General features: G+C 41.6%; 1 protein-coding gene across 9 annotated transcripts in view; it reads left to right on the forward strand.

Moving 5' to 3' along the window:
• Nucleotides 1-4,381: 4,381 nt before the first annotated feature.
• The window catches only part of mark4b (MAP/microtubule affinity-regulating kinase 4b), a 51,855-nt gene continuing 43,479 nt past the window's right edge, over nucleotides 4,382-12,757 (forward strand). For 5 of the 9 annotated variants that reach the window (XM_051398585.1, XM_051398587.1, XM_051398586.1 and 2 more), the window contains exon 1: nucleotides 4,382-4,731. In XM_051398585.1, the coding sequence (XP_051254545.1) occupies nucleotides 4,684-4,731 (48 nt within the window). In that variant the 5' untranslated portion in view covers nucleotides 4,382-4,683. The remainder of the gene's footprint in view (nucleotides 4,732-12,757) is intronic. The other 4 variants (XM_051398588.1, XM_051398590.1, XM_051398592.1 and 1 more) reach the window with 1 other exon arrangement.

Below are 12,757 nucleotides of genomic sequence, written 5' to 3' on the forward strand. Positions count from 1 at the left end.
TTATGAAGCTTTGCATCATTATAAAAATGTTAAATACGATTTTAATAAAATCAGAGTTGAGACTTCAAACCTGTTCTTTAAAAAGTGAGTTTAGGATTGTGGTTTAGTTCTTGGCAAACGTGTTGTAACATAACGTTTCTGTGTGCATGTGTGCTCTTGTGAGGACCACTTCTGTTTTAGACATCAACAGTGAAAGCATTTCGAAAAAGAGAGTTCCTCTGTGTTTATAGGGGTCAATTCCTGGTTTTAGAGTTAAAATTAAAATTAGACAAAGGTTCAGGTAAGGGTGGGGTTGGGCATGTAGACTAGCCGTGCAGGTTACGTTCTAGAAGGGGAATACATCATAAATCATATCAGTTAAAGTCCTCACATGTATCAAAGTGCACAAATATGTGTTTGTTTGTGTGTTGATGCCCTCAGGGACAGCATGAGCTACTGGCTAGATCAATCCCTGCTGACGTGCTCAGAGCAGCATAAATCACTAGCTATGGAAAACACACACACACACCAAATGTAAAAAAACAACTGAAGCAAATTGACCCCCCCCCTCCCTTTTCCATAGCCCATTAGATGTATCGACAATTCCACATCCAGTGTTTTTTTTTCTCCTCTAATTGGTTTATACACAGCTGACCGGACAGGGGTATTAATGATGCTGGTGTACACCGTGTTCAGAACAGGCTTTGCAATCCATAGAAATATGGACCGCAGCTCTGGTTGTTCTTTCCAGCATCGATTCTCTCGCCGTTTCAGCAGCAACACTCTGCTCTTTTGCTAAATGTCTTTCTTTCTCTGCCTCTGTTCTCCGGGGGATGACACTGAATCTGCCTGTGTGTTGTTCACCTGCCTGGTCTAGAATCAGCCTCTTAATCTGCGGGGGTTCAGGTCACTGAAGGTCTCAGTCTTAACCAGGAAGTAGGGGTGTGAGGAAAGGATGAGGCCCTGGCTTCGCTCCAACAGGTCCAGATCAGTCCAGGTAAGACTTGTAACTTCTGATTTGTAATTCAGTCATGAATAAAAAAGGTAATTAATCCAAGTACTGAAGGGTGTAAGCGCTGTTTTTGTTTTGTTTTTATACTCAGATCAGATTTAATAACTGTATATTGTGTCTTACATGAACGTGGACGTCTCTCTTCCTGATTCTCTCCTGAGTTTCTCTGCTGTGAAAAAGCAGTTTAAGGCAAAATGTCAACATCAAATATAAAATGGATTCAGAGTTTATGTTTCACTGCAGGTTCTCTGCTTAAAAAACACGACCCCAGACACAATGTGCGAAAATCAGTGCAGTTTTAATTAATGAGACCTTTAGTACATGTGTTTATGTTTACAATGTTGTGATGAATTAGACAGGATATGAGGCAGTTCAGGTGTTGTTCATATGTATATCATCTGTAATTGTGTGTATGAGTGGACCCCTTTGAAGATGAATGTGGACTTTCAAAGTGAGGACAGGACTAAAGGAAATTTGTCAGACATCAAAGCGTTCAGTGGAGGTTAGTGTGGAGAGCTGTGGCAGTGGAGATCAACCACGCTGATGAGATCTAGGGCTCTTCTCTCGCCACCTGTTATGAGAAGTGAGAGGACAGGTGAGCCAGCTGAGGATTAGCACACGTGAAAGGAGGCAGTAAAATAAACAAGCTTGTCCTCTGCAGAGTGTTTGGTTTGAGAGCTTTGGTTGCCTTGGTTTCATGAATCCCCCTGGGCCAAAACATAAAGCAGTGCTCATCCTGTGCCGTGTTTAAATAGTATAATACAGTGTGCTTTAATCCATAAAGGACTCTGAGACCTTTACTGGCCAGTTGTGCATGCATATAGAACTTTATTTTTTAGAATTAGCTAAATAAAATAAAAGCTCTGGGCTGTAGTGCAATCCAAAGCCACCAATCTGAACGAGAGAGGGGGCTTTTTAACTAGTAATGGATCAATAGGATGCTAGAACTCACAGGTTTTGTTGGTTTTTAGTTGTGGTTTATAAGCAGAATGTAGAGGAGGCTTCATATTTTACTGTTTTAATTTATAAACTGCAGACTACATATTAATAACATCACAGTTGATAGTAATCATAGTAGATTTTCTGGGCTTCGGTGCAATTATATCACCTTTTAAATAAGGCATTTTTTATTAATGTGTTTATGTTAAACAGTGAGTAACTTCACATGCAGGTCACAGGTCAGCCTTAGCTTCTACTGATCCATCTATTGCTCATAGACACTTCAGCAGGGGCAGATAGACTACTTGCATATATGGGGAGTGGAGCCTTCATACTCACTGTTAAGCCATCCAGGGTTGCTTTTTTAAAGGTGCTGCAAACTGATATGAAATCTCTTTTTCTCTCATTTGTCTTTTTCAATAATGTGACTTGCAATGTTGGTGTGTACAAATGGTATCAGGAGCTACAACATGGGATAAATACCACTGTGTTGCACCATTAATGCTTACAACTGTGGTAATTAGACCTGCTGTTTAATTACTTGTAAGTTGTCAACAAGTGTTGGTTAAATTGTCTCTAAGACGCTTTATTGTAATCCTGAAGCCAACAAACACAGATGAGGCAGAGGCGGATTTCCTGGTAGGAGGTCTCCAGAAACTTCTGGTAACATAATGTCTGTCTCTTACACACACACACACACACACACACATTCACTACTGCAGGTCTACATGAATGGAGTAATTGTGGCTTTAAGAGCATGAGGCGAAGGATGGGTGGGGGATGTTGTGTTTTGATGCTATCGGAAATGTTTTGTTTTCCTTTTAAAACCAAAAACCAAACATAAAACATATCTCATTGATAGCTAAACTGGTCTGGGTGCACATATCAACCTGATCTTGAGTCCTATTTCAAAGTGACAAATATAGAGGACACAGGATGTGAGTAAAAAGACAAGTAAGTCGTTTGTTTTAGACGTACAGGGAATAATTAATATCTGCCAAAAAGGGTGACTGAGAGTGATGGTGTTTAGGAGGGTGGCCTCGCTTTATAGACCATCTTTCACCCCAATGTGCTAAATTCCCTGACTAAAGACAGTTTATATTGACATTGCATTCCAATTTTAGAAGCCGTGTCCTGGATGAACCCTCAGTGTCCTGCTCCAGTGTACTGTGTCTGTGTAACTGTGGCCTTTGGAGAAGTCAAAGCCAGTAGGAGGATGAACTGTTGCCATCTCCCCAAAGAGATAGGGTCCTTCACAGTGCTTTCTCAAGGTCTTGCCCCTAGCCTCACAGAGATAAGTTACTGTGTAGTGGAGTTTGGGATACCTAAGAATAAAACCGATGGCGTCCTCCAAATTTGGAGTGAGACACCTTTGGAGGACTTATTGACCCAGACGGATGTATTTGAATCAGGTTTATTAGGAAGTAGGTTTTCACATAAAAAAAAACAAGTATTACATCAAGTAAACACATAAAAAATAGAGTCTACCTTAAAAAAAAAAATCAATGAAAACCTGTAAAAAAAACAGCTGTTGTGTTAGACTTTGAAATAAGTAGCTCCTTAAATTATACACAACCAATAATAATAATAATAATAATAATAATAATAATAATAATAATAATGTTTTGAACATTAAATTGTTCTATTGAAATTAATAGATTTTAGCCACCAGGAGGCGATAGTGACATCTTACTAGAAAGAAACAGAAACGTGTTGTTTTCCAGGAGGTGAAATTCTGTCCTGAAAACAAGTGAAGCGCTTTATTGTCGTTTACATGCACATAAAAGGAGGGAAACTGCAAACTATTCTCCAGTCAACTATGACTTTAATTCACAAGTCAAAATAGTTACGACTTCCGACACTCGGAGGACCGACTTCATGACGAGTACCTGAACGCAGCACAAGCGAGAGAGGCGAGAGAAAGGCGCGCGTGTGTGCGCGTGCGCGGCCACCGACGCAGCAGCCCTGCCTATTCGACGTCCCCCCCTCCTCCTCCTCCCCCCTCCTCCCTCCTCCTCCCTCCCTCTTTCTCTTGTCACTGTGTGTTTTCGGGAGGTGGAGAAGAGGGGATCCCGTCTCCTTTTCGGTTTCACAGACAACAAAAAAAGCCCCACAAATGTTCCCGGAACACGGAAGACAATCTCTTCGTGCTCCGCCGCCGCTCAACGGTCACCGGCGACTTCACGGTCCCCGCAAAATCACCCGCAGCCAACCCGAATGAGAGGAGCTAAAGGGCGGACTGGACCCAGAGAAAAGGACCGGGGGACTGGAGGCTTGAACATCCGCAGCTTTCTTTAATTCAACCGCAAAAAAAAAGACGATGCAGCCGAAAGTAAAGCGGTGACTTACCGGGATTGTTTGTGTATTAACGGTCCAGTATGTCCACCGACATGGTGCGATAGTGTCTGAGGACGGAGGGGGTGGGGGGGGGGACGTGAGAAGCTAAGTGGGGGGGTGGGTTGGGGGTTCAGTCTGGGGTTGTTTCGGTACCAGACACACATGAGGTGGATGTTTTTTTTTTTTAACGTATAAAATTAAAGCTGCATCGGTGCTGCCTTCACGGACTGTGACAATGAGGATTGTATGAGAAGTGAAGCTGTATTTTTTTTTTTCACAGAGCTTGGTGTGACTGACAACCAGGCTAATCTGGGGTGTTTTTTTTTGTTTTTTTTGGTCGTTTTTTTTAACCCGGTGTGAACCACAAACCCACTTTTATTTTTCTCCTGGACGGGCTGCACTCAGGGACCCTGAACATGTCTTTACGCACGGCACTGCCTGGGAACGAGCGGAACCCGGACCATGTAAGTAGATCATTAAAACACAGGAGCAGGGTTTTTTTTTTTTTTTTTTATTGTATATTATAATGATAATAACAAACCCCCGTCGAGAGATTAAGTCTGCCATGTGCAAAGAGCAGCTGCAATCAAACAAGGCGACACAGACGCGTTAATCTCCCACCCTAGCTCATTTGGGACGGGTTGCAATTGGACACACAGGCTAGGTCAGGATGGAGATGTGAGGTTGGGGAGGGGAGGAGGTTGCATTGATTACACACATATGCAAAAAAAAAAAAATGGACAAATCAATGAGTTGCCCTAAAAAAAATCTTCCACCTTGTTCACCCACCGGTGTCTCCAGTGCGCATGTTTGTCCTGATCAATAATTAATGCATCTGATGCAAGGCCACCCAGCCCTTTCCACACCCAACCTGCCCCTGCACCCATCCCTTCATCCCTCCTCTCCATCACCTCACTTCCAGCTCTTCACCTTTCTCCGTCCACCCTCCTCCTCCTCCTCCTCCTCCTCCTCCTCCTCCTCCATGTCTGTCCAGTTTCCCCCTTTAAGTAAACTGTGAGAAAGCAGCTCAGTGGGCAGCACAATAATACAAAATCTGCTGTGTCAGGCTAGCGTGGTTTGTCCTGCTGATGTTTTTCTGTGTCTGTGGCAGCGTCTGGGTTTTTGGGGAGACAGGACATGGCAGCATTTGACAGGGTTTTCTTGTCATATTTTCTTTTTGTAAAGGTGCTTGCAGCCTCTGTCCAATGTCCTGACACCAGTAGTGCAGCTGTACTGAGGATCCCCACCTTTATCTCAAGGGCATTACGCCAACCTAGCAGCCTGAAATATCACTCATTCCCTTTGGATTTGAAGCTCTCACAATGAGCTACTTCCTCTTGCAGCAGCTGACAAAATACACATCCATCCTCTCTCTTTTACATTTTTTTTTTTTAAAGGACATGTCATCAGTGTCCCAATCCCTTGTACGTCTCATGTCTAGATATTGTGTCAGTCTCTCATGTGACGTAAAAAAAAAAAAAAAAGGACATCCGGCAGTAGTGCTGATTCACAGTTTCCAGGGTTTTCACATTGACCTTTTACCACAGTGTTGTATTTACGCCATATTTTGGGTGGGACTCTCTAACCAAACGACAGAGCTGTAATGTAAGTGTTGAATCGCCAGTGTGAACATGCATAAAGATTAGGACCCTCTGCTTAGGGGCATTTACTGTATACATTTTAAATCTGTGCTGTGCCCATGAGAGAGATGCTACCACCCTTCCCCTTCCTAAACTGCGGTGTGATGTTTGACCGTGCTCCTGACTCACTGCGGATTGTTGCAGTTAGGTGTTTATTGCCCGTAGCCCCCGCCAGGACCCAGAAACTCCTTCAGAAGTGGCAGCATTTCCATATCTTTTCTATATGAACCTGTTGATGAAGGACACAGTTTGTGTCAGGCCACACCCAAATGTAGGACTCCACAAAGTGACAATGCATTTATATATAGCCTTTTCCTCCAATAATAATCAGAAGAAAGAAGCTCAGTCATAACAGGAAACTCCCTTTTTCCAGTCACTTAATGTTTTTTGTTACTGTATTCACATTATAAGCAGGCTTTTTTTTTTTTTTGGCCACATGGTGTTTAATAGTAGATTCCACATAATAGTGGGTGGGTGACAAAACAGTTTCTCCCTAACAAAGCAGAGCATTAAACCAATAATTTTGCCTGTTAAATGCTTGATGCGGTTAAGTTTGTGTCAAAAGTTTGCTTGTGGTTTGAATGCTGGAAATACAGCAAGCAAGATAATTGAATAATCACACTAGTTAGCAATCATAAAAACACAAAACCTAGGTAGGGACCCAGCTGGTAGAGGAGGAATCCTTTATACATGCAGCGGAGGGAGTAAACTCGCTGGCTGTGAGCTGGACAGCAGGATGATTGCTGTGTTCGCTCAGTCACAAGCCACTCTTGTTAGCAACCTCACCATGGCAACAACAGGGGGTCCTCAAGACACCTCCCCCCCCCCCCGCCGCCTACCACAAGGGCCCGGGAGAAATTAACAGTATGGGCTCTCTCAATATGTTATATAACGTATATAACACTGGTCCTATTATGAGCTCTTCTGCTTTCTGGTAGCTCAACTTCTTCCAGGTTGAGGTTGTTTTGGCATTTTGAATGAATGAACTCGTGTTTATGTTGCTGTCCGTACTCTACATGCACTTCACTAGTGGAAGCTTTAATGTAATTAAGATGGTCGCACCTGATTTTAAGCATTTTAATCCGAGAAACCATCTCACTACTCTGGGATCAAACAAGACTCTGAGCTCTTACCTCCTCCTTCATGTAGCTCATGAGCTACCTAATCAACGTCTTTGACAAGAAACTTTTCCAAAACTGTTATATTTGAGAGTCTTCTGTATTACTTTAATTTAATTTTGAGCTTGATATTGAATGTTGAGCTGTAGAGGTCAGTAGGGATGGGTATTGAGACTGACTGGTCTGTACAGAAATATCAATAAGCTCTGGACAAACAGTACTGCTATCGGTATTTATGTAACGTTACATAAACAGGTGATAGGGAAAAATGATCAGAAGTGTTGACTCGCTTTAGTAAATTTAATAAAATTGCAGTGTAATGGGATAGCTCAGGAAACAATTTAACATATTTCTGCAAAAAACTGTTGATTCTTTTCATGTCGTCTTATCTTTTTCACCAAATTAGGGCGAGTAGCATCAGTAAGAGTATCGGTATCGATAAAATCCAAGTGATACCCATCCCTAGAGGTCAGAAGAAAGACAATAGACGTGATAATAATATGAATGTTTTGGATGTATGTGTTTTTGTTTTTGGGCACATAGTACCCGGTAATGGGCCACGTGTATTATGCATGTAACACTGAAAGGGAATGAAGTGCTTTTTCACTCCGTTTCATTAAACTCCTGCAGAGCGGAGACCATCATAAACACACTGTTACGCAACTCAACCTGTAATATTTATCCTCCCATGGCTTTGTCAAATTCTGAGATGATTATCACCGCATTGAGTTATAATTCAATCACAGCACTCACGACATGACAGCCAGAGCTTTCACGCCGCAATTTGCATGTTTCGTACTCTCTGTTCCCTCTGTTGCCTCTCGTCTGTCTTTCTCATCTCGTTTCCTTTCTCTTCCTGTGTTACTCCCCCCCTTTTCCTTCGGAGAACATCAAGTGGATCCAAAGTCAGAGGAACCAGACATAAATCCAGTGTCCTTGTCCTCCATCCTTCTTGTCCTTGAACAAGTGAAAGCTCTAGTTGCTGTTTGTACTCTTTAGACATTATTTTAAGTCCCATAATTGTACTTTTGAGTGATTATTGTATCCTCTTGTACAAATCATATAGGCTTTTCAAATGACAATCATCAGAAACCTGCACAGTGTTGGTGACGTTCTTGTTTTACCTTAAATGACAGAAGATATGGATTTGTTTATGCCCTTTTATTTTTGCCTGTCTTGCAAATAAGCAGAATGGCCTTAGCACAAGAAACAGCAATGCTGTAACATTTAAAATGAATAGTTTACAGTAAATGTATGGATTGACTAGTGACTCAATGTATAATTTATGTACTTGTACAGTTTAAATAACTTTCTTTTACACAAACAATATAATTTGTTATGTATAAATCTAGCAGTATACTTATTGTTGATGTTTCGATTCTCTACGGACCTCGTTCATATCTTACATCACATTTTTCCCTTTAGCTCCTTGTGACCTCTGACACATTTTGGTCCATACAGTTATAGTCTTGTTTATTTGTTGTCTTGCAAAACAGTGTCATCAATCAACTTCAGAGGATTTCATCCTCCTCCAGTTTCCTCATTTCCCCACACAGACTGCCTAACCTGCTCAACCTGCATGTGTTATAGGCCTGCAAGTGTTTACATTTACAACTTCTCAGCTGTTCTTGTGTCGGTTCTCAATCTGCTGTGGTGTTTTGTATTTCTAGTCTTAGGTAATCCAATATTATGTCTCATTTTAAGTGAGGAGATGTTATCACGTCTTTAAAGTTATAATGTCGCATAGCACTTGGGTTCAGGGTTGTAATAGTAGGCTTCAGTTTAGATAAGAGTGCACCACGTGGTGTTGAAGCTTTAAGTTCACAGCTTGAATATAGTGAAGGTCCTTTTTAAGTATAATAAGCAGGTATGCATGTAGGTCTGTGCTTTCTGTTGCTGTACTGTGGGAATGGACAGACTATTTTGCTTAGGGCTAGTCATGAGGTTTTATCTGTGTGTGAAAGAGAAAAGGAAGTTGTAGGTGTGGGTGAGTGCTTGTGCGCACATGTTCAGCTGTGGTTCTTACAAAAAAAAGCTAACGTGTCTTTCTGTGTGCCACCGCAGGGCAGAGCAGGGCTTTTGTGTTCCCCTTACAAGCGAAAGATTCATGAGCTCGCTGTCCTGACTTGTTACCCAGAAGCTGGCACCCATCTCTGATGCCCCCGATGGCATTCGTTTCACCTAGAAACACACCAGATACAGTCATAAACAGCTCCAGGCTTTTAATCATCTGGTCCACTGAGGCCAACTGAACCACGTATGATCGGTATAAAATTAGGCGGGGTGATTTTAAATGACCTATATTGGCCACAATGCCTCACTTACGTGTGCAGTTTTGTTCACTTGCCAACTTAACCCAACTGAAATGTGTTTTGAGTTACGGGTGCAACAGTAGCCGAAAGGTCAGAAGTGGGCCGGCTACCGGGGAAATTTCTGGCTTAAATCCCTGGTGAGGTGATTGAGTTGCCATCTGTTTAGCCTTAACGGCTACTACCAAGGTGCCCATGAGCAAGCTGCTGTGCTCCCAGTGGCTCTAGTCACACTTGTCTGTGGGTAGCAGTGGCAAACTGAGCAGAATGAGCACTGAAAGTGTGAATGTAAAACAGGGCAGTGCTGGGATAAGGGCTTAAGAGATTTAGCCTTCCTGTAAATGGCTTGCTCAAGAGCACAGCAGTGGCAGGGTTTTAAGGGAAATTTAAGTATTTAGTTTCTCCGCTCAGATTAGTATTCTTTGCTTAAGTACCGTCTTACCTTCTCTTTCTGATGAGTTTTAGAATTGCACTTCCAATATGGCGTTTCTGTCCCTCAGGTACTCCAATATGGCGTCTTCTTTCTTGAAAGTATGTAGATGAGGCTGTGCGTGCTTTTGCTGATCATGCTCAGTACCTAGTTACATCCTCCAAGAGGTTATGTATTCGGTGGAGGATTACAGGGAGAACTTCTGGTCCGATTTTCATTAAAAATGAAGTAAGAACCCATTAAACTCTGGAGTGGATACAGGAATTATTTTATTTATTTATTTTTTGGCCTTTTCATGCCTTTATTGGATAGAGACAGCTGAAGATCCTCAGGAAATGGGGGCAGAGAGAGAGAGGGGATGACACGCAGCAAAGGGCTGCAGGTCGGATTCGAACCCGGGCCGCTGCAGCAACTCTGTACATGGGTCGCCAGCTCTACCGACTGAGCTAACCAGGCATCCTATTTTTCACTTTTAATAACATTGCAACCTAAACACCGGTGTCTATGGCAAAATGAACTGAATTCATTGCACATCGATGAACCAGTTGTTGTTTAAGTGAATGGAGCACTGTGATTAAACAAGCAACAAAACATAACCTTGAACGTCACTGTAGAAACAAAACTTCTATTCTTTATTTATTCTAAATAATATTTATCACTAGTGTAGGAAATGCAGTGAAGTGGGTATATGTTGAATGTTTACACTATGTATTATGGGAATATTGACAGTGTAATCAACAGTGATGCTGTGCATTGACACATGTTTGGACGTCTGAGCTTACATAATGTATCATTAAGCAAGCCTGTTTTCCGTAAACCAAGCAGCCAAATGTAAAAATGTAAATCAGGAAGGTTCACAAGGAAGGAATCCAATATCAGATGCAGGCCAAATATAAATAATGCATTGGTTAAACACATATTAATTAAACTTTATTGGTATAATGCAAATGTAACTGCCATGGCACGAATTGTTTTCCTGACTAGCTATTATGTAATTCTAGTTAGAGGTTAGTCAGGGACTGGTGCTGAACAGGTGGCATTTTCTGGAGATCAGGCTACCGTGTGAAGAATGACACTGTTCACACACACACACACACACACACACCTGCAGATCAACATATTATCGCACAGATACACACAATTACAAAAAACGAACTGGCAGACGAGCATAAAGGACTCTCAGACTCTCGCAGTCGGAGCACACAGTTGGTCTGTTGTGTTCATTGTGTAATGGGGCTCTTCTGCTGCCGGCCCTCTCAGGTGTCCGCTTACCGTGTCTCTCCTCGGGCCTGAGCTTCAGCAGTTTAACCCATGCACATACACTATCTGCTCTTTCCGTTCTCTTAAGTGTGTTTGCGTCTGTGGTGTGAGTCTCTTGTCAAGTCTGTAGCTCTGCTCCATGTATGGATGTGTGAAGTGACGTGGGAGTCGGATGGAGACTTTACAAGATAAAGTATTGTGTTCTCCATTGGTTGAAGGATCCATATGATTTTATTTTTCCCACAAATTAATTAATAAAGTTAAACTTTTAAACTCCATGTATGTCTGCATTTCCACACACCTTCTTTCCATTCGTGCCAGCCACTTGTTGTGAGTGATAAATCCACTTTTACTTCATGTTTCATGTTGTGTACGCTTAGCTGTATGCGATACAAGTCACTGTCATGTGATCTATGTGTGTGTGTTGTAATGTTCTCGTTAACCAGAGGAACTGTTGCATCAGTAACAGCTGTCACTGTTTTTGTCCATTCGCTGCTGCAGATGGGAGCTCAGCAACAAAAGAGAGTCTTCTTAATTGTGGTTGGCAGAAACTCTCAGCCTGTGATATGGTCACTTTCACAATACTGGTATTTCCCTTTTGAGTTTTCCTTTAGGGCTGGACAGACATTTTGAACATATTTGCTTTATTAAATGGCTCAAGGCAGAGAGATATAGCAGTAGTACATTGTAGGTGTTGTTAACTGCTTGGTCATGACTTCCTCTAACAGCGACATCTTAATAGTTTCCTGCCACAGACAGATACCATTTTGGCCAATAATCCTGGTCACATTTTAAAACACTAGTTTTGAGCTAAAAATATCTAACATTAAAATAGGTTGTCTGACCAGTTAGTCAGATAATCTGCACTAATCCTCATCTGTGAAGTCACACCAACTATTACATTACATTCAGAAGATCACTTTGGGCATGAGGAAGCCAAATTATTATTGTGAGAGGCTGTTCAGACCTTGTCCTTTTGGACTGGACTGAAGTGGCAGAAAGAGACTGTGAGATGAGAAAATGTTAGAAAAGGGAGTGGTTGGAAGCTGCTGAACATAATGCAGTGAAATCAATGAGTTTATCAATACATCAAAACCGGCCTTTGGATACAGAGACGATTTAGAGAGCGAAGTGAGCAACAAGTGAGATTGTAAAAAAACTATTTACTATTTAAAAATGATGATCTTTCAAGGGGAATTATGGTTTACAACAACTTTATTGTTGTAGCCATTCCTACCAGTAATAATACTCAATAGTACTCTGACAGGGCAAAGAAGGACACAGTACTCGGACTATAATACAGGTTTCAAACAAACAAGCATGTTAGCCAAACTTGGATTCTTGAATGGAAAACTTAAATGGAAACTTAAATTTGTCTGGTTCAGCTTTGACCTACTGTACTTCCCATGGTTGAGATCAGAATCAGAAGTACTTTATTGATCCCTAGGGGCATTATTACTTTCATTTTGGGTGCACCCAGTGAGTAAGAGATGAGTAACCTACTGTAAAATGTGTCCGATCATCTGATTGCATGTTTCTTGCCCAGTAAGTCTTCCTTTTAGGAATGTTGCTGTGTTACTACATCTCATCTTAGCAGTTGTGTTAGTGAGAACAATCGTTTCCAATAGAAATTATGGCTGTAACTACAAAAATAAGACTTTGTTTTTAATGGTTATTTTCCTATATGTGATCATTGTTGTTTTTAAGAAAGTAAGTTCTCTGTTTGCATTTGT

This window comes from Dicentrarchus labrax, unplaced genomic scaffold (genome assembly GCF_905237075.1).
Source record: "Dicentrarchus labrax unplaced genomic scaffold, dlabrax2021, whole genome shotgun sequence".
NCBI lineage: Eukaryota > Metazoa > Chordata > Actinopteri > Moronidae > Dicentrarchus > Dicentrarchus labrax.